This window comes from Pipistrellus hanaki, assembly GCF_964339955.1.
Source record: "Pipistrellus hanaki genome assembly, chromosome: 14".
In the NCBI taxonomy this organism is placed as follows: Eukaryota; Metazoa; Chordata; class Mammalia; order Chiroptera; family Vespertilionidae; genus Pipistrellus; species Pipistrellus hanaki.
The window spans coordinates 37,094,784-37,121,891 of record NC_140516.1 but is presented as its reverse complement, the minus strand read 5'-3'; the positions used below and the strand labels follow the sequence as shown (position 1 = coordinate 37,121,891).

General features: G+C 37.5%; 1 protein-coding gene across 4 annotated transcripts in view; it reads left to right on the top strand.

Annotated features, from left to right (window-relative positions):
• The window catches only part of HPSE2 (heparanase 2 (inactive)), a 438,368-nt gene that overhangs the window by 29,165 nt on the left and 382,095 nt on the right, over positions 1-27,108 (top strand). For all 4 annotated transcript variants that reach the window (XR_014796800.1, XM_084904090.1, XM_084904089.1 and 1 more), the window contains exon 3: positions 14,503-14,664. Coding sequence is in view for 3 of the 4 variants with exons in the window: in XM_084904090.1 (XP_084760216.1) it covers positions 14,503-14,664 (162 nt within the window). In the remaining variant the exon portion in view is untranslated. The remainder of the gene's footprint in view (positions 1-14,502; positions 14,665-27,108) is intronic.

Sequence of the window (27,108 nt, the reverse complement as noted above, 5' to 3'; positions counted from 1 at the left end):
GAGGGAGAGGGAGAGAGAGATAGAAACATCGATGATGAGATAGAACCATTGTTCGGCTGCCTTCTGCATACCCCCTACCGGGGATTGAGCTGCAACCCAGGCGTGTGCCGCTGACCAGAATCGAACCCAGGACCCTTTAGTCCACAGGCTGACACTATATCTACTGAGCCAAACTGGCTAGGGTTTATGTTTGGAATTAAGGAGGGAATGTAAGGATGCATTTGGAATTAAGGAGGGAATGTAAGGATGGTGCAAGAGTGGATAATTATATATTTTCTTGGGGGTGGTTATGCTTCTGGGGGTTTGCAAAAAGGGATTACTCTGACATTTCAAAGGTGTGTTAAACTAGAAGTACAAGAACAATGGAAAGGCTTGTTTAAGGCAAAAATATACATTTTACTAAAGAAGTTATATGCCTGGGGCATGACTACCTACCATGACCTTCCCAATTAGGAATTTATGATCAGATCACCCTGTTAGGTTACTTGCAGTCATTGGTCTTGTCAGGTTTATTACAGTACCCATTTTTCATCCATGCTCCTCCTTCATTATAATCATACTAGTGGCCTGGTGCATGGATTTGTGCACATTGAAAGGAAATTAATTAGAAGGTGGCCAGTGGGTTGGGACTGGACCAGATGGGCTGGACATGCCCTGGAGTCAACCACCTGAAGTCCTTCCCTGGCTGGCCACACCTGGGGTGCTGTTGCAGTTTGAAGGGCATTTGCTGTCACTGCAGCTCAGCAGTAAACCAGATTCTGGCTGATAGTGCCTCAGCAACAACATAACCCACGGCTGAAGGTGGAGTCGCACACCCTGTGAGGAATTGGGTTCCCTCCTCTCTGGTTCCTGGGGTGCTTCACCGCAGCTCAGCATCTCTTGCGTTGAGAGTCTGTCCCCTGGTGGTCAGTGTGCGTCATGACTGCAGACAGTTGGATGGTTGCTTAGCCTTTTATATATATAGATGGAATCACTGCTGTATATGTAGTCTATTGTTAAGCGTGGTTATGTAGCACATGACTAATTAAAACGTTTTGACCATTATTTTCTCAAGTATTTTTTTTTTTTCTTTTCTTCTCTTATCCCTTTTGGTACCAATTACTATGTTATGCTGCTTAATATTGTCTGATAGCTCAGTGATTCTCTGTTAAAAATTTTAAGTCTTGCTGAAACCGGTTTGGCTCAGTGGATAGAGTGTTGGCCTGCAGACTCAAGGGTCCCAGGTTCAATTCCGGTCGAGGGCATGTACCTTGGTTGCAGGCGCATCCCCAGTGGGGGTTGTGCAGGAGGCAGCTGATTGATGTTTCTCTCTCATCGATGTTTCTATCCCTCTTTCTTCCTCTCTGTAAAAACTCAATAAAAAAAAATCATCTTTTTAAAAAAATATTTTTTTTCAGTCTTCTTTCCTCTTTATATTTGTCATTTTGGATAATTTCTATTGCTGTCTTTAATTCCATTAATTTTTTTTTTGGTCTAAATTATTGTTAATCCAATCTAGTGTACTTTCATTTATATATATTTTTTTCTAGAAATTCAAAATTTTAAAAATATTTCTAATTTTCATTCTTGTGCTTTCTTTTATCTTTAACATATAGAATATATTTGTAATTGTTTTTTTCATATCTTTGGTTACTACTTTCATCATCTATAATTTCTGTGTCTGTTTATATTTTATTGATTTTTTAATGTGTCATATTTTCTTGCTTCTTTGTATGCTTGGTAACTTTTAATTGGCTGTCAGACATTTTGAAATTTACATTATTGGGTGCTGGATATTTTGATATTTTAAAAATTTTTTGCCGAAACCGGTTTGGCTCAGTGGATAGAGCATTGGCCTGTGGACTTAAGGGTCTCAGGTTCGATTCTGGTCAAGGGCTTGTACCTTGGTTGCGGGCATATCCCCAGTAGGGGTTGTGCAAGAGGCAGCTGATCGATGATTCTCTCTCATCGATGTTTCTAATTCTCTATCCCTCTCTCTTCCTCTCTAAAAAATCAATAAAATATATTTTTTTAAAAATTGTCTTTTTGGAGATGAAGCTAAATTTCTTGGAGTCAGTTTGATTTTTAAGCTTTGTAAGGGTGATCAAAAACAGTCTTTTTCTACAGCTAATTTGGCTTCTCTGTTGAAGCAATACCTTTCTGAGGCACTACCATTCGACATCCATACCCTTCTTTCTCCATGCCTTGTGTATAATGAGTTCTTTTTAGTCTGGGTGCCCATAACATGAACTATTTTTGATCCTATGTAAACTGTGGTGATTTTTTCACTTATTCCTTCCTGGTCATTCTTTCTTTTTTTTCTTTTTTCTTTTTCTTTTCTTTTCTTTTTTTTTTTTTCTTTTTTTTTTGTCTTGGTAATTTTTTTTTCACATATGGCAGGTCATTACCCAGATTTGTCAGGTGCTTCCTCTGCAGATCTCTGGATCTCCTGCTTTTTGTATAGGTCCACCTCTTCTGTACTCTGTTCTGTAACTTCTAGTCGTTTTGGCCTCTCCTAATTCTGAACTCTGCCTCCTCAGTTCAGCAAGACTTCTGAGTTCTATTTGGGTTCCCTGTCCTGTACTAAAGTTTGAAAGCTCTTTCCAGTAGTGAAAGAGGGCATCACAGGGCTCACCTTCTTTGTTTTTCCTTCCTCAGGGATCAATGTCCTGCGTTTTCTGTCTTCCTATGCCTGGAACCATTGTTTCACATATATTGATTCTCTTTTAAGCTATTTAAGGTAGGAGAGTTAATAATTTCTCTTATTTCATCATGACTGGGTGCTAAAATTTGTGATATGATTTTAAGTTTCCTAGAATGTCTCACTGTCCTCAAATATCTTCCTTATTGCATTCCAAGGTGCTTATAATTCCAGCATTAAATAATTATTAATTTGAGTATTTTGGCATTTGAACATATTATTGAGATGCAAAAGTGCTCCATAGGAAGGGACGCATAATAGTACAAGCTCACTAAATATTTATGGGACATCTGAAAGCATAGAAATATTATAGAAGTAGAACTCTGGGTATCTGGTTTCATTCTGAGATCTATTACAAGTTTGTGTGAACCCTAGCCAAGTTATTTGACTTGTATGGGCCCGGTTTTATCATTTGTGAAATGTAAAGGAGGAGGAGTAAGTGATTAGTTGGCCTCTGGCTGAGGGTAGTAGATCCATGTCTTACTACTTACGGAACTTAAATATAATAAGAGAAACAACTAAATTTCATTAATACTTAAGCAAATCATGAAGGACAATAAAGTAGAATATTATCTAAGTGATCTGAGAGTTCAGCTATATTAACCTAATAGATAAAGTTTTGTGCAAAGATGGAAATCAGCCTGACTGGTGTGGCTCAGTGGTTGAGCATCCACCTATGAACCAGGAGGTCACGGTTTGATTCCCCGTCAGGGCATATGCCCCAGTTAGGGGCTTGATCCCCAGTGTGGGCCTGCAGAAGACAGCTGATCAATGATTCTCTCTCATCATTGATATTTCTATCTCTATCTTCCTCTCCCTTCCTTTCTGAAATTAAAAAAATATATATTAAAAAATATGGAAATAAAGTTCCTTTAAGGTTTAGTATTTTTGGATAAAACAAAGGGACAAAAGTAAGAGGAATAAGATATTCACGCTTGTTAGAAAATTTTCATTGTTTAATGAGAGTTTAATTTGCTGATACTAGATTAATTTGAAGTTATCTAAAAAAAATGGAAGTAATTGTTCTTTTTCCAATATCAATAAGAAATAATATTTCAATAGTGGTTATAACTCTTGTGATTATTTTGAGATGGTTATAATATAATTTTTTTCAGATTTTTGAAGTTTGCAGATACTTCTAGTACTTTTTTTTTAAAACAAGTCCCATATCTAATATGTACCCCAAATAAAACTTACTACGGTTTTTCATTATTACTTATCCCCTCAACTTCTCCTGTGTCCCCTACCATGGTTAATGGCATCACTTTCTATTTTGTGTCTTAAGGAAAGCTTTATATTATTTTTTATTCTTTTCTGAGTCTAATCTTACATATTTATTTGTCTGTCAGGTTATAGCCATCCTTAACTCTGGAATACTCTTTCTTGCTATTGCTGTATTGCCAACCCATCTCTTAACTTCTCTTCTGGACCATTAATGATATTTTATGGGTCTCTCTGCTTCTCAGCTCTCTTAACATATTCCTCATCCTGATATTAGTCTCATGTATAGTTTCGGTAGATCACTTCTTTGGATACACAGCCTCTGACATCTCTTCAGAGCCTGGAAGTAAAGTTCAAACCATAAAGACACTCACTTTTTTGTTCCCAGCTTGTTTCTTCGGGTTTCTTGCCACCATACTCTACTCTAGTCTTAGTATTCTAATTATGGTATGTGGAAAATGGAATATTTCAAACAGAAAGCAAAATTAGCAAAAGCATGAAAATATATAATGTACTTGGAGTCTTCATCAGATAGACTTCTACTTATCCTTAAATAAAGATTTGGTTGCAAACACAACCCCTTTTTTATACATTTCTGACTTCATCTCTTTTTCCTAGGTATACAGATTATAAGTGCTTATTACATTGTTTTAGAATTATTTCTGTTCTTATTTGTTACTTTACAGGCTGTGAGCTCCATAAGGGTAGGGACCAATATTTATTAACCTTTAGATTCTTAGTGTCCAATATAGTGTGTTGAGCACATTGTAGGAGCTGTTGTGTTTGTTTGAATTATTACCAGCATATAATTAAAACTCCCTTGAAAGCCTGGTCCTTACTAGAACTACTAGTTCTGTGGGTCCCCTGAGGCTGCCACTAGGAGGCTCCAAAGCCATCCACATAAGGAAATTTGGTTTGCTTCCAAGATAGGCAAGAAAATGATAATGCTGGACAAGATGTCTAAACTTTTGTTTTAATTTCTTCAGAATTTTGTTTTGTTTTTGGTTGATTTTGATATTTAGCATCTTTGTGTTAAACATTATCCTTTGGAGAACTGATAGTATACTTAAATGATATATACATTTTAGTCCTAGCCAGTCTACAGATACAATGGGGGAAAACCAACTCTCAAAGAAGCTTTTAGGTTTTCAGGCACAAAATGAACTTCAGTGTGACTGACTCTAATCCAATGCTTAAGTAATTTTTTTCTTATTCATCAAAAAGCATGAATTAAGTGTAATTGTTGGCTTCCTGTTCTTGCCTGTTATTTAGTTAGTTCCAAAAGATTTGAATACATCAGATTCTAATGGCAATTGCTATCTAAAATTATTTCTGCACAATGACTAAATATGTCAGGTTATCGGCTCATTGGCATTCATTATTGCTGCTTTGGTGAAGTAAATTCTAAACCATTTCTTACAAGGTTGTCTCTTTAGGAATCACGTGGTTTTTACTATTTGGATGTGAGGAGGAAGAGAGGAGCCCATTGGTACAGATCTACCTTTTTTCTTTATATATCTGTCTTCTCTTTCCATAACCTGAATTCTGTCTGTTCTTCATGCCAAATTCATCTTCTTGAGGATTTCTCCAGGGGGTAACATTCTCTCTCTTTTTTTTCTTCTGAATTAAGCCAAACTAAATTTTGGAGGTGGAAGACATTTCATTAATCTAGTCTGGTCTTTTACCAGTGTGTTAAAAATGGCCTCAAATGTAGGTAAAACCAGCAAACATCTTGCTTTGGCCAACGTTGGTTATGTAACAGTTCTTGTCTGATCCTAAGAACGAATGCTTTACTTCATGCTATGTATATACCTACTAACAGCTACTTATGATTACACAGTCCTTCCATGAGATAAATTATTTAGCACTTTTATGAAGAATCAATCAGTGCAAAAATGTATTTGTGGATAGAATTTCAGCAATTGCAGGTAAAAGAAAAGTAGTTATGATACATTCTGCTACTTTGTGTAGATTAGATCCAATTCTGCATGAACTCTCACTTGTAAATAGATTTCAAGTTGGTTATAAGTCATGGTGTACAGATGAAAAATCAGGGCTGTGGTCAATACTGCAAGGACGGCCTTAGAAGTATTTAGCTGATGAATGATTTACGCTGAGTTAATATGGGAAGGCTTTGCTTCTGGCTTTAGCCTCTAACTCAATTGTATTGCTTGTTTTCATGAACATTCTTGTGATGGAACAATGGTGTCTTCATCTGGGAATGATGTAAAAGTAGAGAAATCCTGCAAACCTCAGAGGAGGGGACTGGAACAGAGACTTGAATATTCATGGACATCTGCCAAGTATCCATATATTTTTGCATACATTTAGTAGAAATGGATAAAAATATTTGCAGAGGCATATTCTGCCAGGGTGTCATTTATTCTGCTGGGTGATGTGGGAAGAGCACCAGCAGTTAGGAGGCCAAGGTTATAATCTTTGTTTAGTACAAATTACCATGCAAACAGAATGCTGAGCACATAAATTACTTTATCTGTCTCCAGTTTCCTTATCTGTGAAATTTGAGGGTATTCTACTCTTTACTCATTCCTCTAGAGCAGGAGTTGGCAAAGAATATAGCCTGCAAGGCAAATCTTTTATAAAGTTTTATTGGAATATAGCCGTGTCCATTTACTTATGTATTGTCTTTGGCTGCTTTTGCATTAGAATTGAGTAGTTGCATCAGAGGCTGTATGCACAAAACTAAAATATTTACTCTCTGATTCTTTATAGAAAAAGTCTGCAACCCATGCTCTAGAGAACATTTTTAAAACTTGGGGGGGGGGGGCTCTTAAACATTGACACTAAGGATGCCACTGATCTCTGGTTGATTGGGGCAAAGAATGTCAAATATCCTGCAGGGCAGAACATAATGAATACTTGTTTTACCTGAAATTCCAGTAACTCCCTCCTAGGGATCCCTTCCTTATTTTTGATTCTAAAGCGATCCATTCTTGAAAGCTATATCAATTTTTTAGACTAAGGCAACAATTTCCCAAATTAAATGAGTTAGGACTTAAAAAAAATTTTTTTTTAAATTGATTTTTAGAGAGAGGAAGGGAGAGGAATAGAGAGATAGAAACATCACTGAGAGAGAAACTTCATCAATTGGCTGCCTCCTGCATGCTCCCTACTGGGGATTGAGTCCACAACCTGGGCCTGTGCACTAACCAGAAATAATTTAGGAATTGAACTGGTAACCTTTCTGTGCACTGGAAAATGCCCAACCAACTGAGCCACACTAGCCAAGGCAACAATTTGTTTTTATTAGCAGATGTATAATTGTTTACAAAATCCTACTTAATAATAGAGTAATTTGCAAATTAACCATCATTCCGCTACACCCACAAGCCATGTCCACCAGCCACACCCACCAACCAATCAGAGCGAGTATGCAAATTAACCCAACAAAGATGGCGGCTAATTTGCATAAGCAGAGGGAGGGAGGAGTGAAGACTGAAGACAGCATAGAAGGAAGAGGGAAGGAAAGTGGAAAGCAAGGCTGCTGCGGCTGCTGGAGGGAAAGCACTGGCATCGCGTGCAGGGCAATGCGGGGCAAGGCACACAGCGGGAGGCAGCAGTGCGGAAGGGGATGGGGGGCAGCAGGCGCGGCAGGGTGGGTGGGGCGGGGTGTGCAGCTTGGGAGGCCCCAGAGGTGGCGGCAGTGGCCAGGGAGGGCATGCGGGGCAAGGCGGGCAGCCATGGTGGCAGCGTGCAGCTGGCCAAGGAGACAGTGGCAGCAGTGGGTGGGGGCACGGGATGGGCGGGGCGCTCCCTGCCCATCCTGCCTGCCCCACCCGCCCTGCCCACCACAGCAGGAGAGGTGTGGGGGGAGGGAAGCCCACAGGAAGTCTTGCAGGAATATTCCTGCAACAGGTAGCTAGTTAATTCATAAACATCTAGTAAAAAATGGTTAGAAATGCCCTAACTAGCTTGGCTCAGTGGATAGAACGTTGGCCAGCAGACTGAAAGGTCCCAGGTTTGATTCCAGTCAAAGTCATGTACCTTGGTTGTGGGCACATCCTCAGGAGGGGGGTTGCAGGAGGCACTGATCAATGTTTCTCTCTCATCCATGTTTCTCTTTATCCCCTCTCCCTTTCTCTCTGTAAAAAAGAAATCAATGAAATATATTTTAAAAATGGTTAGAAATAATAAGAGAGTTTGCCAACATCACTAAAGTCAAGCTATATATAGCAAATCGAGGGTCATTTTTTACAAACTATGGACAACCACTTAGAACACATTATTAAAAATTATACCAGCAAAACCCATAGTATCTTTGAATAACTCTAAGAAACATACCAAATTTTAATAGAAGACACTGTAAAATTTTATTGAAAAACATTAAAGAAGAGCTACATAGAAATGCATAGTGTCATAAAAAGCAAGATTAAATATCTTCAGTCCCCAAGCCGACGCTCTATCCATTGAGCCAAACCGGTCCCAAGATTAAATATCTTGAAATTGTCTCCAAATTAATGTATAAATTCAGTGCAGTTAAAACTCCTATAAGGTCTATCTCTGTGTGTGTCTGATTGACTTAACAGGCTGATTATAAAATGTTATAAAAGGCTAGAGCTGAGAGAGGGTACATTGTGTGGATGGGTATTCTTTGTATATTTCTCTGTTTGAAACATTATATAATGAAAAGAAAGTAAAAATGAAGGTCCCCCCCCCCACAAGTGATATGCTGCATGTCTTGAAGATCCATGAGTCTGGAGTTGCGGATGCCAGCTTGCACTGTTTTAATTATCCAGATAAGAGGTATAGAGTATTAACAGGAATGGAAAAGAAGAGTGTAATTCTAAGAGACATTTTAAAGCCAAAGTGGATAAATTTGGTGACTTAAAGGGAAAGGAAGAGAAAGAGGAATAAAAGTTTATAGGGGTCAGAAACTAGAGGATTAGGGAAATGACATGATTGATTAAGTCAGGGAAATTAAAGGGCAAGCCAATTGGAGGGAGGAGAGAGTAGATTATGAATACTTTGGTTTGGAGTGATAGGTTCTCATCACAGAGGTCTTCTAGCATCTGTGAATCCCTTTCAAAGGACTATGATGTTGTGCATTTTTTCATGTGCTTATTAGCAATTTGTATATCTTCTTTGGTGAAATGTCTATTCAGATATTTTATTCATTTTTAAATTGGTTTATTAGTCATTTTATTAAGTTATAAAATTTTTCTTTATATTTCTGTTGTATATATTATTTTCAAATATTTTCTGTTTCATCTTTTCACTTTCTAAGTGATGTATATATTTGTATTCTATCTATTATCTTGCCTTATATAATGTCAGAGAAAGCCTGTATTTGGCAGGCTTTGATGACTATATTAAAACCATTTTATGTACCTGTGCTATCTAGTCTTAGCTTCAATATTTCTAGGAATAGGAAACTCACTCCATCCTCAAGTAGCTCTTTTCCTTATATGACAGCTTCTGTTATCATAATTTTCTCATGTGGAACTGTAAAGTATGTTTTTTGGTTATTCCCATAAAGTTTGACTTTTAAGATTTACATGGAGTAAAGTAAGTTATCTCTTCTATATGAAAGCAAGTTTTCTTTGCCAAGCTTACCACTCTCAGTCTTTTATGTCTCTTTACAATAATAGTAGATGAAAAATTGAGGCTTGCAGAAGTTCTTTCACTGTCACTTCTACAACTAATAAGTAAATACCAAATCAGATTAAAAAAAAATCTTTGTTGTTGAGATTATTGCAGATGCCCTCCTTACTCCCACTGTAGCTTCCCTCCACCTGGTTCCCACCCCACCCCAGGCCCTTGCCACCCTATTCTCTGTGTCCATAGGTAATACATACATGAATATAAGACCTTTGTCTAATCTCTTCCCCCACTCCTTATTCCTCCTTCCCTTTGAGAATCATCAGTCTGTTCCATTTCCATGCCTCTGATTCTATTCATTCACCAGTGTATTCTGTTCATCAGATTTTTTATTCATTTGATTTTTAGATTCAATTGTTGATAGATATGTATTTGTTGCCACTTTGTTGTTCATATTTTCTATCTTTACCTTTTTCTTCTTCCTCTTCTTAAAGAATACTCTTCAGCATTTCATATAATGCTAGTTTGGTGGTGATGAACTCCTTTAGCTTTTTCTTATCTGTGTAGCTCTTTATCTGACCTTCAATTCTAAATGATAACTTTGTTGGGTAGAGTAATTTTGGTTGTAAGTCCTTTCTATTCATCTCTTTGAATATTTATTACCACTTTCTTCTGGCCGGCATAGTTTTTGTTGAGAAATCAGCTGACAGTTGTATGGGCACTCTCTTGTAGGTAACTAACTGCTTTTCTCTTTCTGAAGATTCTCTCTTTGTCTTTTGCTCTTGGCATATTAATTGTGATATGTCTTGGTGTGATCCACTTTGGGTTTCTCTTGTTTGGGGTTCTCTGTGCTTCCTGGACTTGCAAGTCTATGTCTTTCACCAGGTAGGGGAAGTTTTCTGCTATTATTTATTCAAATAGGGTTTCAGTATCTTGCTCTTTTCTTCTGGCACCCTGTTATTCAGATGTTGGTATGCTTAAAGTTTTCCCAGAGGTTCCTTATACTGTCTTCATATTTTTTGATTCTTTTTTCTTTTTGCTCTTTTGGTTGGATATTTTTTGCTTTCTCATATTTCAAATAATTGATTTGATTCATGGATCCTCTAGTCTACTGTTGAATCCTTGTTTATTCTTTATTTTAGTCAGTGTATGCTTAATTTCTGACTGGTGCTTTCCCTTTTTAATTTTTTTTACATTCTCACTAAGATCCTTGAAAGTCTCACTAAGTCCCTTGGAGGTTTCTAGAAGATTCTTGAGTAACATTATACCTATGGGTTTGAATTCTATATCCAGTAGTTTACTTCTTTCATTTGTGACATGTTTCTTTGTCTCCACATTTTTGGCTGCTTCCCCTGTGTTTGTTTCTACGTATTGGGTAGAGCTGTTATGTCTCCTTGAGTTGATAGAGTGGCCTTGTGTAGTAGGTGTCCTATAGGGCCCAGTGGCTCAGCCTCCCAGTCACCTGAGGTGGGCACTCTAGGTGCACCCCTTTGTGGGATGAGTGCACAGTTTTGTTGTAATTGAGCCTTGATTGCTGTTGGTGTCACTGGGAGGAATTGACCTCCAGGCCAATTGGCTGTGAAGACCAGCTGTGACTTCAGTGGGAGAGCTGCTGTGCAGGAGACACCCGTGTGGAGCAGGACTTGCTTCAGTGGGGCTTTGGTGCTCACTGAGTCTTCCCTTTGAGTGTGTTGTTTATGGATGTGAAGAATGGTTTGGCACTGACCACTGGGTACACTGGCTCTTGGGTCTCTAGGGAGGTGCAAAGTCAGCCACTGCCTGGGGCCACCCAGCAAGATCTACAGAGAGATCTGAAGATTCCTGCTCTTTGTATCAGGTTTGGAAGTGTCCAGATGAGGCCCAGCTGTAAAGCAAGGGAGGCTGGTGCTGGTGCTGGATTGTGGGTTTTTTATTGATAGGTTTGGTACTCCCTGACCCAGCTGCAGCTTGTTTGACAGGTTTTTAGCCTGAGGAAGGACAGGCTATTCGTATGCAAAAGCCACTACTCACAGCTTGGATGGGGTTGTAAATTGGTGGGGTGGGGTGTCAGGGAATCACCAAGGCTGAGCAAATAGAAATGGCTGCCAGTCAGCCCTGCAACTGGGGAGGTTCTGGCAGGGGAACAATGATCCCTCTGAGCACCTCCATCTGGAAGAAAGCTGCCCCTAAGTTTCTGCTCGGATACTAGACAGTCCAGTTTCTCCTTGTCTGTGTCTGGGTACCCCAGAGCTTTGCCTGGCACTGAGCTCAGAGGAAGCAGGAGTTTGTAAGTGCAGTTCATGCTGCCAGCCTTTTAATAGGAGCATCTGGGTCTCCAGCAGCCTGTGTGTCACTCAGCCCTAATCTGCACTGGTTTTTAAAGCCCGTAGTTCTTACTGCCCATAGGGACTTCTTTTCCCAGCTCTGGGACCCTGGGCTGGCTATCTGGTGTGGGCCTAGGACCCCTTGCTCCTCCGGGCAGCCTCCACGGAGACAATCTCCATCCCAGTTAAAAAAAGTGGCACACATGGGTGCCGGACCAGCCTGTTCCTCACCTTCGTATAGCCTACCAGTCTCAGTGTGCTTTCTTCTTTATTTCTCTAATTGCAGGACTTCCATTCAGCCAGTTTTCCGGTGGTTCTGGATGATGGTTGTTCTGTATTTTAGTTGTAATTTTGATGCGGTTGTGGGAGGCAGTGAGTTCAGGTGTTTGCCTATGCCACTATATTGGTTCTTCCTGCCAAATCAGAATTTTTAAAAAAAATATATATTTTATTGATTTTTTACAGAGAGGAAAGGAGAGAGATAGAGGGCCAGAAACGTCAATGAGAGAGAAACATCGACCAGCCGCCTCCTGCACATCCCCCACCAGGGATGTGCCTGCAGCCAACATACATGCCCCTGACCGGAATCGAACCCAGGACTTTTTCAGTCCACAGACTGACGCTCTACCACTGAGCCAAACCGGTTTCGGCCAAGTCAGAATTTAAACTGAAATCTGCTTAACTCCAACTCTTCACTCTGCTGCCCTTGACTGGCATGGAATGCAGTGTGGCTATGTAATCTTTTATATTCTTGGTGTTCTGGTTCCAGTAGAATTTAGTCTAAGATTTAATTAATTTTTTGGTGGCAATATTATATTTGGCAGTATATCACTGGCTTATGTTAAGCTTATATTTAACTAAAATTTACAAATCTTATTAAGATCTTAAATATCTGAACTTCTGTCTGGTATGGCTTTTCCATATTATCTTATGTAATTAATTTTCAGTATAAATGCAGAACTTTGTTTTCATGTCTTTACCTACATGTTGGGGATCTCATCCTAAATTTCTGGGTTGCCAAGGTAATTTTAAATGTTGAGCCTATCATTTATGATGCCTAGTCTTCCTTCAGATATATGACCATGTGCCTCTTTGATAAGTATTCTCACTTTGTGTTTATCTAGTCTTTGATATAATGTTGAACAGATTAAGTTTAGATAAAAATCCATATGGAATATCTGTTTCCCCCCAAAATTGTCATAATGCACTTTTCTAAAGTCTAGGAAGTATGTTTGGCCATGCCCATGGTTTTCTTAATTTTATTAATATTAAGATTATATGGTCACTTTATTTCAGGGTTTTGGTTGAATGATGTTGAGCACTGCTTAAAGAACAAAATATTTCCACTGGTACCATCAACATGGGCAGTCATTTTTATTTTTATTTTTTCGTTCCAAAGCCATTGGTGTCAGCAGTGAGCAGTAGCAGAGCAGCTTTTTTATTTTTTTATTTTTGCATTTTCTCCTAAAATTTTTTAGTTAGCTATGTAAAACTTGAAAGTTTGTAAATTTGTCATCCAAATTGCTATTGATAATATAACTTGTTTCTATGGTAATTAGCTGAATTATATTTTAACTTATAAAAGTAAAACAAATAACTTTAGGTCATAAAAGCTTCCTGGTAATTGCGTCACCTTCTAGAAGAATGTTTATTTTTGAGGGAGGCTGTTTTTTTGGAGAATACTTTTACTTTGAGTGTAAATCATACTGTACAAAAAGAAACCTATCACTGATGGGAAAATAACTGGGAGAGAGAAAGATCCAAAAAGTTACTCTAGCCCTGCTCTTGCTTTCTTTAGTAACTCATAAAATACTTCTAAATTGAAAGGACAATTACTCAGTCAGAATGTATCCAGAGGTATATGAAAAAAATATCAGGAGAAATTTTGAGTAGCTAACCCACAGAATGGCAGCTCTAGTTTGAACTGAGTAGGTTGGCTGGGAGGTAAACTTGAAAACAGGCCAAGAATCCTGAATACACATGCTGGAGCTATCACTTGGTCTGGCATGAGATAGAGGAAATGACCTTCATAGTCACTAATATTCAGACAAAGTTGTATTATTTTTTCCCATGGAGAGTGCTAAAAGATGCTAAGAAAAGGCCCCAGGAGGTAAATAAGTACTAGAGGTGAGTTTAGGAGAGGAATGGAGGAGTGAGAATCTTAAGTGAGGTTAGAGAGAGATAAGAAATAAAAAAAATCTTCCAAGAATTTGGAAATGACCAGAGCAAACTTGCAGGATGTATCATGAAGTTGGAGATCCTCAGGTTTATTAATTTTGAATTTCTTAATTCTGATAAAAATACTGGTAGTTTATAAATTGTCATTTTGGGATAAAATAGGACTGTAATATGTGTATGGTTTTTGTTCTATTGGTTTGTTTATTTATTTTAAAATATTTTTATTGATTTCAGAGAGGAAGGGAGAAGGAGGTAGAAACATCAACGATGAGAGAGAATCATTGATTGGTTGCCTCATGCACATCCTCTACTGGGGATCGAGCCCGCAACCCGGGTATGTACCCTTGACAGGAATAGAACCTGGGACCCTTCAGTCTGTAGGCCAAAGCTCTATCCACTGAGCCAAGCCAGCCAGAGCTGTTGGTTTATTTTTATTTTTAATTTTTTTGTTTTTCATTTGGGCTGATTGCCCCCCCCTCCTTTTTTTAAAATTAAATTATTATCTGTGTACATATTTTAACATTGCCCCCCCCCCCCCCCCATACTTTTTTCTTTTTGTAGACATTGTTCGGAGTGATGTTGCCTTGGATAAACAGAAAGGCTGCAAGATTGCCCAGCACCCTGATGTTATGTTGGAGCTCCAACGGGAGAAGGCAGCTCAGATGCATCTGGTTCTTCTAAAGGAGCAATTCTCCAATACTTACAGTAATCTCATATTAACAGGTAAGGCTATTGGAGCCGGCTGGAATCTTAGAGCACTGTAGATTGATGGCCTCCATCAGTTAGTAACTTGATGCTTGGGAGACACTAAAGTGGGATCCAGATGAGCCCACATCTGTCTGTCTTTACTCACTATATTCCTTTTTAAATTGTGATGACTCTTGTCTTCCTATAAAAAAACACTTCTTGTACTTTGCAGATGTATTTTGGCTTGAGGTTATGGGCGATTCAGCATGTGTGTTCTTAAAAGACAGAACCAATGAAAACCTAATGAAGCCTTATAAAAATATTACTTTTTAGATGTGTGCCAGTAGATTTTAGAGAATTACTAAATTTGGTGTCTAAGAAGCAGCTATTTTCCTTTTTCTGTGTATGTCCTTTCTATGAACCCAGTGAATATAAAGATGAAATGCAAAAGAGATAATGATGCACATGTAGAGCTGAGAATGTTCTGTTCGTGGTAGAGTTTGAAAATATCTGGGGAATTTGATTTTCTTCTTAATAGCAAAGAGGCTATGAGACTGAGCAATACTCCCTTACATCCTTGGTTCTAGGGGGGAAGTGAATATGTGTGAAAGCTCAAAGGAGAAACAACTTTTTGCAGGGTTGCCTGCACACTTTGCTGGTAAAGAGCATGATAATTGCACGTCTTTGTCAAAGTTTGGAAAATATTCTAATAGCAGGCCCTGTCCCGGTAGCTCAGTTGGTTAGAGTGTTGTCCCAATACACCAAGGTTGTCGCTTAAATCCCCAGACAGGCACAGACAAGAATCAAACCAATTAAAATGTAAATAAATGGAACAACAAATTGATGTTTCTCTCTCTTTCAAAAAAAAAAAAAATCAACAATAAAAAGATTCTAATAGCATTCACTAATGTGAGTATCCTGAAGGACTTGAGATGAACTAAGTGTATTTTCCCTTGCTTATTAATACTAAAAAAATAAAAAGATGGGTTGGATTGTCTGACAGGCTATGAACATCTCACATTTATTTTTGTAAAGTCTAAGTTAGGAAAATTTTAACTTTTTTTTTTTTTTTTTACAGACTTCCTGGAATTTTACCAGGAATTGCCGAGTGGCAACCAAATTGTTTTGTTTTGTAAAAAGTACAAGTCTTTTTCAACTTTCCATTTTGTACCTGGCGGAAAACTCAATAGCATGATATAAAAGCCAGATTTAAATGTAGCTTTGGTGAGCAGAGAAGAGGATTATGGATTTCATATTTAGGCCCCGTACTTTGCTCTTTGATAGGTCGTTAAAGAAGGAAAACTTAAAAAGTGCTTTATAGCCAATGATGCATTTCCCTAAATTGGTTAGTGAAACTGTGTTTAGATGTTTGGGAAGAACATAGATTTCTCTCTAGATTTATTCAGTCTACCTCAAATGTACAAATGTGCATATATTTAATGTTTTCCAATTCTGTTATTGGAAATGAAATATTTTTATTCTATCCTTATTCTAATATTTTAAGCACATATTAGAGAGGTCAGACCCCAAGTTCTTTTAATGTGGCATAGAGAGGGCTTAGGGTAATTCTAACCCTAAACTGTGGATCCAGAATGTGGCTCAAAGGCATATTATCTTTGAACACACACAAGTGTTCTATTGAGTTCAGTGGAATCTTTTCTAATTCTCAGTAACATAATCCCTTTCGATGTTTATTCACAGTTCAAACTGTTGGAATCAACATTGTCAACTTTTACCCTGACAACTTGCTTACTTTCCACTAAACAAACTTACCCTAGTGAAGAGCCTCTTTCCTGCTCTCACTTCTCCCAAGCTACTTCAAAGAGTCCTCAGGCATTTTCCACATTTTTCACCCAATGTCTGTGCAGAGGTGGTACCTTGCTACAGACAGAGCATTTGGTGTGCCCTGGTATGTTTACATGAAAGTTTAAAAGGTTTTGGTCCCAGGTGTTGGGAAGAGATGGAGTCATTTCAATTTAACACCAATGGTAAAACTATTTTAGTGTCCTTTAACTAAGTCTTTGATTTTACACAGCATGGTTTTCTAATTGTTATGAAGTTTAATCCTTGATTTCTTGTATAAATTTTGAGAACATGGTCTCCAGACAGCTAAACATAATATTTAAACATAACTAAACTAACTTTTGTAAATATTTCCCTTTTCAGTGATGAATGTATATTGGTAAGGAGGGTGAGGTTGAAGGGGCAGAGACCTCTCAGATGAAGTGACTTTCTTACCAACATTTTCAGAACACCTACTCTTGTAGCTCTGGTTGGTGATGTCCACTTATTTTGTGTAACTCTGGCATAATGTTTGAGTATTCATGTGGGAACAGGATAAGGAAGCTGGGTCTTCAAAATCTCAGAAAGAGATAACTTTTCATACCTCTGTCCTCCCCTCAATACCTCTCCCAGTTATTTAAAGAATTTCATGTATATGGGTAGCAGTGTGTCATAATTGTTTCCTGGTAAGTTAATGGTATATTATTTATTTTTAAATTGAAGAACTAAGATCACAGTATAAGAAAAAAATTAATAAAGTGATTGAAATGTCACTATGGTAAGAAATTAATGAAGTTATTGAAATGTCAGATAAAAGCATGTTAAAAATATTAGTTGTTGCCCTCTGTATCACAAGCAAGCCCCCATTCTTAGATGTTTTGTTCTTATTTGATATGACTAATAGCATTGAGGTGAGAGGCATGCTTTCATGTTCTCCATTTCAACTCATGATTTCTCTTAAGCAGACACCCCTCAAATGAGGGTAAATGATATTTTAGCTTTGATGATATTTTGACCATTTAATAAAAGGAAACAACTCTACAGTTCTAGTAACTATCCAGTTAATGGAAACTAATAATAATTCTTTAATGCACACATCTTATTGAAGTATTCCTTATTATATCATAATTTTAGAAAAGTAAATATTTTTACATGATACTAAGCATCTATTAATATTTTAATGTAAATTATTTTCACAGTATTGGAAATGATATTAGCCTCACCTAACCTAGAGGGTTTGAAGTAAATTTTAAGGTTACAGGAAGGTGAAGGAGTACTTTTGATAGAACATCTGTGATAGAAAAATTTTAAATGGTGATGAGTCATATATTACACTTATTACACTAACTCACCAACACCTGATTGTGTGCTCATCTTGTGCTTCTTGAGTCTGAGAGTGTTTAATGTCACTCTTTAAAGAAGAACAGGGATCATGTCTTTCATTTCTTTGTGTTTGTATGATTCTTTTTTTTTATTTTTTATCCTCACCAGAGGACATGCTCATTGATTTTAGAGAGAGAGAAAGGGGGAGGGAGGGAGAGAAACATTGATGTGAGAGAAGCATCAGTTGGTTGCCTCCTGTATGCACCCTGACCAGGATCAAAACTGCACTATTTTAGTGTATGAGATGATGCTCCAACCAACTGAGCCTCGGCAGGCAGGGCTCTTATGATTTTTTTAAAATTGTATGTGCATAACCTCATGATTCTTAATCTAATAACAATGATCTATAAATTTGTTTAAAATGTTCTGCTGTCTACATAATGGATGAATTCACTTGAAGACTCTTTTTGAAGGGATAATTTTGACATCAGTTAAATAGCTTTTATATTTTTAGATTCAGTTATTTGTTTTTCCTCACCTCACCCCCCTTTTGAGGTGTAAATGGAACTTTTGTGGAGGATCCCTATACTATAATGAAATGAAAAACACAAAATAAAGGTTGAAAGTCAGTTTTTAAGGGCAATACATCTTCTAGGATTTTGTTTAGGACATAAACTCCTTGAAGGTCAGGAATCACTAGGCAGCCCAAACCATGACCATTATAAATGGATGGCATTACTAAAGATGCACATAGTACCCTGTTGTGTTCCATTCTTCTAATTTCAATTAAGAAAAAGGGCCCAAATCAGTGGAGTGAAAACTGTTCTTTCAGTTCCCACAAACCATAATGTTCAAAGGACTATTTTCAGATATTTTAAATTGTTTTCATTATATTCTACAGTATTGAATAGAACAGGGGTCTTCAAACTACGGCCCGCGGGCCACATGCGGCCCGCAGAGGAGTCTGATCTGGCCCGCCAGGTTTTTTGGGCAGTGAGCGCAGCCGAGGTGTTACAGTAGGAATTAGTAGTTCATATAGTCCGGCCCTCCAGCTCTCTGAGGGACCGTGATCTGGCCCCCCACTTTAAAAAGTTTGAGGACCCCTGGATAGAACATAATTTTATTTAATCATTTCCTTATTAAGGTACATTAACTTCTATATATATTGACACATATATTTCTTTGGAGTAGACATCTCAAAGTGGATGTCTGAATCAAAAGATAAGTATTTTTAAATTTTATAAATTCAGGTTATTGAGGTATAATTTACATGCAGAAAAAATAAATTTTGACAAATGTATAGACTATATAGTCACATAACCATGACCACTATCAAGATATACAAAATTCTGTCATTCTAAAAAGTTCTTTACCAAGCTGTAAAACATAGAAGGAACTCTTACCTTTTTCAACAGCATGGATGGACCTGGAGGTTATTATGCAAAGTGAAATAAGCCAGTCACAGAAAGATGAATATCATGTGATCTCACTTATGTATGGAATCTAATGAACAAAATAAACTGACGAACAGAATAGAAACAGCAGCATGAATACATAGAACTGACAGCTGTCAGAGGGGATAGGAGAGGGGGCACTGGATGAAAGAAGATGAAGGGACTAGGCAAAGGACATATATGCATAACCATAGACACAGACAGCAGTGTGGTGATGAACAGAGGGAGGTGGGGGTGAGGGGCTAGGTGGAGGTGAGTAAAGGCGGGGACAGAAGTGGGGACAACTGTAACAGGGTCACTAATATTAATAAAAAGAAAAAGGAAAGAAAAAAGTTCTCTTATTTTCCTGTGCAGTTAATCTCCTTTTCCTATCTCCAGTCCTTTAGGTGTGTGTGATCTGATCTCTGACCTTAAATGTAATGTAAAAAAGTAGTTGTGTGTGTATGATTTCTTTCACTTCTTGACTATATTTTTTTGAGATTCATTCATCTTGTTGCATATATCAATCAGCATTTCATTCCTTTTCATTGTTGAGTAATATTTATGTTATGAATATTCTACAATTTATTCATGTTGATGAACATTTGGTTTATTCCTACTTTTAGTGATTAAGAATAAACCCAGGGTAAATATTTGTTCTCATATCTTTGTGTTGACATGAATTTTTATTTCTTTTGATTTTATGGTATCTTTTAACTTTATAAGAAACTATCAGGCTATTTTCCAAAGTGACTACTATCTTACATCCCACCAACAGTATGTGAGGAGTTGTAGCTCCTCCACATTCTTTTTTTTTTTTTTTTAATACTACTGATTACTTTATTGAAAAGTTCCCTGTTTTTTTATTTTTTTATTTTATTGATTTTTTACAGAGAGGAAGGGAGAGAGATAGAGTTAGAAACATTGAGACAGTCATCAATCAGCTGCCTCTTGCACGTCCCCTACTGGGGATGTGCCCGCAACCAAGGTACATGCCCTTGACCAGAATCGAACCTGGGACCTTTCAGTTCGCAGGCTGATGCTCTATCCACTGAGCCAAACCGGTTTCGGCTCCTGCACATTCTTGTCAACAATTAGTATCATCTGTCTTTTAAATTTTAACTATTCTGGTGAATATGTAGTAGTATCTCATGGTTTTAATTTGCAGTTTATCTTTTGACTAGTGATATTGAGCATCTCTCTTCGTGTGATTATTTGACATCTATAGATGTTTGGTGAAGTGTCTGGTCAAGCCTTATACCCATTTTAAAAATATTAATGAGTTTTGTTTCCTTGCTATTGATTTTTGAGAGTTTGTATATATTTTGGGCTATAAGTTTTCTATTAGATATGTGATTTGCAAATACTTTTTCCTCTGTGACTTTTAAAAAAATTTCTAACAGTTTCTTATGAAAAGCAGGAACAGTTTTGATGAAGTCCAATCTATTATTTTTTTCTTTTTGGATTTCCATTTCAATTTTAATGCATTTTGTCAGGTAATTTTCAGAAAAGTTCGTAGCAATTCCCATTCCCACTAACAGTGTACAATAGCCATTATTTCTTAGCATTACATTAGCACTGGGTATTAATGCTCTTTTCAATCTTTTTCAGTATAATAAGCGAGAACTATTATCTCATTGTAATTTTCTGGCTATAGCCAGAGTGACTATGTTTTCACATATTTGTTGGTGATTTGCATTTACTGTTTTGTGAATTATCTATTTATATATTTTGCTTTAAAAACAACAGCACTTGGGTGTTGATCTGTTTCTTATCAGATTGTAAGTACTCTGTGAATTAGGAATGTTACCATCCTTTGTCATGTATATTGAAAAACATTTTCCTCCCTGGATATAATTTATTTTTTTGGCTCTGTTTTTAATTAAGAGCTTTAATCTTTAACTATGACTGGAATCTATGTTTATATATAGTACTATGTAAGTATATAGCATTGTTTTCTTCCAAGTAACTAGCCAGCTTTGCATACACTGTTTTTAAAATAAAACATTCTTTTGTCACTAAATTGAAACATCATATATGTTATATATTATGCTCTCACATATCTTTGTACCTATTTCTAAACTCTATTTTCTGTAATTTTTTTAGTCTTTATTTCTGTACCAATACTATACTGATTTGAAATCTGGTAAGTCTTATTAACCACTTCCTCATTTTTCTTCCCAAAGTTTCCATGACTGTTCTCATATAATTACTTTTTGAAATGTATTTTTAATTTTCCCAGTTCAAGAAAATTCATTACTGATTTCTAAATGTAATTGCGATAAATTTACATAATAATTTGAGAAGGATTGATATTTTCTTTTTTATAGTTAAATTTAATATCGGCAGATTTTTTAAAAAAATCTTTATTGTTGAGATTATTACAGATGTCCCTCCCTCCACTGAAGCCCCCCTTTTCCCGGTTCATCCCCCAACCCCAGGCCTTCATTACCCTAATGCCTGTGTCCATAGGTAATGCATATATGCATATAAGATCTTTGTTTAATCTCTTCCCATCCCTCACCCCCCCTTCCCTCTGAGAATTGTCAGTCTGTTCCATTTCCATGCCTCTGATTCTATTTTATTCACCAGTTTATTCTGTTCATTAGATTTTTTATTCATTAATTTTTATTTTTATATTCAATTGTTGATAGGTATGTATTGGGTCGGCAGCTAAGTAATTGCGGATATTTTAAAGAAAATCAAAGACAATTTTTTCATGGAACTAAATAACTTTATTCTGTAATGTATTGCCCATTTTGATCAATGACCTTTTGCCATCTTTCAGGCAGCATCATAATCCCACGTTCAAAAAACTTCTGGTTTTTATTAGCAAAAAACTGAATCAGGTACGATTTGACATCATCATCATTATTGAAATTTTTACCATTCAAGGAGTTTTGTAAAGATCGAAACAAAAAGTAATCAGATGGTGCAAGGTCAGGACTATATGGTGGATGTGGCAAAACATCCCAACCAAGCTCCATTAATTTTTGCCGAGTGACCAAAGATGTGTGTGGCCTTGCATTGTCATGATGGAATACAACACCTTTTCGATTTGTCAATTCGGGCCGCTTTTCTTCTACTGCATTGTTTAATTTCGTTAGTTGTTCAATGTAGACATCAGAATTGATCGTTCGGTTGGGTGGTAAGAGTTCAAAGTAGACAATTCCTTTGTAATCCCACCAAACTGATAACAAAACCTTCTTTTGATGAATATCAGCTTTTGATGTTGTTTGAGTTGGTTCACCTGGCCTGCTCTACGATCTTTTCCGCTTGATATTGTTGTAAACAACCCATTTTTCATCGCCAGTTATCAGTTGTTTTAAAAATGGATCATTTTCAGTACGTTTCTTTAGCAAATCGCAGCTGCTAATGCGTTGCGTTAACTGTGATTCTTTCAGTTCGTGAGGAACCCATGTATTGAGTTTTAAAACATAGCCAAGTTGTTTTAAGTGATTTTCAATGCATGTATGTGATACATGAAGCTTCTCTGCAATCTCACGTGTTGTACTGTGACAGTCCGAATTGATTATTGCTTTGATTAGGGCGTCATCAACTTCAACTGGACGACCAGAGCGTTTTTCATCTTTGAGTGAAAAATCACCAGAACGAAATTTGGCAAACCAATTTTGACACTGCCGTTCTTTTAAGGCTTTGTCACCATAAACAGCAGATAACTTTTTATGAGCTTGCGATGCGTTTTCCCTTTGCGGAAATAAAAAAGCAAAATATGACGAAAATGTTCCTTTTGATTTTCCATTTTTCAACGAACGCCAAACGAAAACTACAAAACAGATCAAAAAACTTTTTTTACTGATTAACAGTGAATAGCCAACTATCAATAACAAAATGTGTTTTACATTTGTACTACGTCTGCAAACCTAAAAATTCAACTGAAGCCATATATGTGTGAAACCCGCAATTACTTAGCTGCCGACCCAATACTTGTTGCCATTTTGTTTTTCATATTTTTGATATTTTCTTATTTTTCCTCTTCTTAAAGAATACCCTTCAACATTTCATATAATACTAGTTTGGTGGTGATGAACTCCTTTATCTTTTTCTCATCTGTGAAGCTCTTTATCTAATGTTCAATTTTAAGTGATAGCTTTGCTGGGTAGAATAATCTTGGTTGAGGTTCTTAATATTCATCAATTGGAATATTTCTTGCCATTCCCTTCTGGCCTGCATAGTTTTTGTTAAGAAATCAGCTGACAGTCATAGGGCATTCCCTTGTAGGTAACTAATTGCTTTTTGCTGTTTTTAAGACTCTCTCTTTGTCTTTTGCCCTTGGCATTTTAATTATGATATATCTTTGCTTGTCCTCTTTGGGTTTCTCCTTTTTGGGGTTCTCTGTGTTTCCTGGACATGTAAATAATTATACAATTTAAAAATTCTTATATATACTCCCCCAAGTTCTATTAATGGGCTACCTTGTCTCATGCAGAGGTAGGCACTGGTAATATGGAGATGATATGTCATTATTTTAGCACCAGATGAGCCAACCATCTGTTGGTGTGATTGACAGATAGATGCACACCACCACAATGAGGGAAAATGCTCTACTCTCAGATGTGGGGGCCCAGAGTATCTCCACTTTGGGAATAAGCGAGTGCACATTTTACCTGAATCCTGAAGGAAGAATATGAATTATAATATGTGTGAGGTGATACAGTTTAATTTTGTTAAAAATGGGACATACCACTTGACCTTTTTATGACTTGCAGAGACTTCCAAGTCCTTGTGGTAAAGGAGTCACTTAGAAGAGCGTCCAATTTAAGAAACTACTTCAATTCAAGAAGATTAAGGCTGTAGAGACTTTTAAATTCTCTTTAGGTTTTTTATCTTTATTTTTGATGGGTGAGTGGTAGTTGCTAATATGGTCTCTGTTTAGGGTAATGATTAGATTTTGGGTATAGGTAATGGAGAAAAAGGACATTCCTTTGTTATATACTTACGAGTGGCCCGGTGCACGAAGTTTGTGCATGGGGGGGGTGGGCGTGAGGGTGTCCCTCAGCCTGACCTGCACCCTCTCCAATCTGGGACACCTCAGGGGATAACCGGCAGTCGGACAGTCCTCTCACATTCCAGAACTGTTGGCTCCTAACTGCTCGCCTGCCTGCTTGATTGCCCTAACTTCTTTGCCTGCCAGCCTGATTGTCCCTAACTGCTTCTCTGCTGGCTTGATTACCCCTAACCACCTCTGCCTCGTCCCTGTATTCGGGATCCAGGATTCCCTCCTCCAGCCAACCACAGGCACCGGGATCCAGGTTTTTCTCCCTCTGGTCAGCTGTAGGAACCCAGGCTGGCTGCAGCTGCAGTGGATGGTGGGCAGGTGGCTTCACCTGGGCTGCAGCCACGAGTGCTGGCACCTGGGACTGCGGGGTGGGCGGCTTTTCCATCTAACAGGCTGTAGCTAGCCGTTGGTGCTGGCGCCTGGACTGTAGGTGGCTTTTCTGTCTTCCCTGGGATGCAGTGTGGGTGACTTCTTGGGCTAGGCTTCAGCCTGGGGTCATGGGGCAGACGTCTTCTTTGTTTCCATGGCCGCACCCAGCCTCAGGCACTGGGGCTCAGTTTCTCTGTCTCCCCCAGGACATGGGGCAGGTGGACGTGAGGCTTTTGCTGCTGTCTGTGGCCTGGGATCAGGGGGCTGGCAGCTACTTCATCTCCTGGGCTGCAACCAGCCTCAGGCGCTGGAGCCCAGTTTCTCCATCTCCCCCAGGATGTGGGGTGGGAGGACGTGAGGCTTCTGCTGCTGGCTGCGGCCTGGGATCACGGGGCAGGTGGCTTCTTGGTCTCCCTGGCTGCAGCCAGCCTCAGGCGCTGGCCCCCAACTTCTCTGACCCCCACAGGCCCGGAGTGGATTGGGGGGGGCATGGGACTACCAACATGGTTTCAGGTTTATTTGCATACACACTATGATTGGCTGGTAGTGTAGCAGAGTGATGGTAATTTGCATATTTTTATTTTATAAGTGTAGATATTTTTAATAGAATTCTAATTGACTACCTATAATTAGTCATGAAGTATTATCTTTAGAGAAATGGGAAGAAACAGATTTCTAAATATGAAGGGAAAACTGTTACTAAAGTAAACTATGATTTTTTTTCTCTCTAAATAGTTTCTTCTCTTTCTCTTTTAGGTTGCCATAGATTACTTTCCGTATTTCTTCTCTTTTTAATGTATGCCTATTAGTTTGAAGTTATGAAATACCTGGTCAGTACTCTTCTGCTAATTTTTCTGAACAAATAAACTTTTAGCACACTCTCAAATCCTCTCAGCACAAGTCTGTTTCCCAGTTGTCCAGTTTTGTGTCTCTGTATTTCTTTGTTAAAGGTTGTTTCTGTTTTGTAGCTCAAAATAACAGGATCTTCCTTTAACTCGCCAATAGCTCTGAACTATCACTTAATGAGGAGACATGAAATGCCATTGTCAGCCTCAGCTACTTATAATTCCTTAATTTAGAGAGGAATATAGCTTGTTTTATTTTATAGGAGATAGGTCATCTATATTTTTATGTCTTGTTTGAAAAAGCAAAACATTTAAACTGCTAATGAGGTCTTCTTACACTTAATCCTATCTTGCTTCTCAGTGGAATATTAATATTTGCAGAAGATGAATGGGATGCCATCTTAAAAAGATGAGTCTAGCCCTAGCCAGTTTGGCTCAATGGGTAGAGCATCGGCCTGCAGACTGAAGGGTCCCAGATTCCATTCTGGTCAAGGGCACATACCTCGGTTACAGACTCCCAGCCCTGATTTAGGGGTGTGGGGGCAGGGCATGTGGGAGGTAACTAATCGTATCTCTCTCACATCAGTGTTTCTCTCTGACTCTCCCTCTCTCTTTCACTCTCTCTAAAAAATCAATGGAAAAAATATTCTTGGGTGAGGATTAAAAAAAAAAAAATGACAACTCCATGGAGATACTTAGTGTTCATTTTGTTCCCCTTTTTATTCCAAGAAAATAAAATATGCTCAGTGTGCAAGTCTCTGGGAAATACATGTTGAACATTCATCCAGCAGTTCCTAATATGTTGTTGGGATTTTGAGTACTTTTTTTTTAATCAATCACTTATTAAGTGAAAATTAATTATATATAAGGCACAATGCCAGGAGCCATGGAGAAAACGAAGTTGAATCTATGTTCTTATTTCCAGAGCTAAAACAAAGTCTTAAATACTGATCTAAGAATAAATGTTAATACAAAAGTCTCATTTAAAGTTATAAAGTTAGCAGCAAATATGAAATTAAGTTGTTACAATTTATTCATAGTGTTGGTGGAAGTAGAGAAAGGCATGGCTCTTGGGAAATTACAATAGTTCATTTTCTAAATTAGGTGAGAAATGATAAAGGGCTAGAAACCAATGACAATTAAAAAAAAAATCACAGTGTCAGCATAGAAACTGAGCAGTATATAAAGGTTTAGTTAACCTTGCAGAACTAACATTTATTTAAATATTGTGTTTCAAAAGATGCCTCAATTATCATCAGATTAATGTCAGAGAAAATGACATGAAACATGTTCTAGAAAAATTAGTAAAGAGGAGTAAAATTCTTAAAATTTAGAGAAGTCAAAAAGGCCAGCAGGACTACTATTCTGATTTCAACATCAAGAGTGGACTTTGGAAAACAACTTGTTTAAGCCTCAGTTTCATGTGCTATAAATGTAGTTTATAATAGTATCTATTTCATAATGTTGATGTGAGGATTAAGTAATATGTATATTTAGGGCTTAGTTCAGTGCCCAGTTTATAGTAAGCTTTGTGTAAGTGACAAAAATTATAAATATTATACAATATAACCAAAGTTTGGAAAAATAGTAGAGATTTAAAATATAATGAAATTATTTAAAAAATTTAACTGGTTTTCTCATATAAAATCAGAATTACTCTTATACTGGTTCATGAAAACCCTAGTACTACTAGTATTTTAGTCAGCTG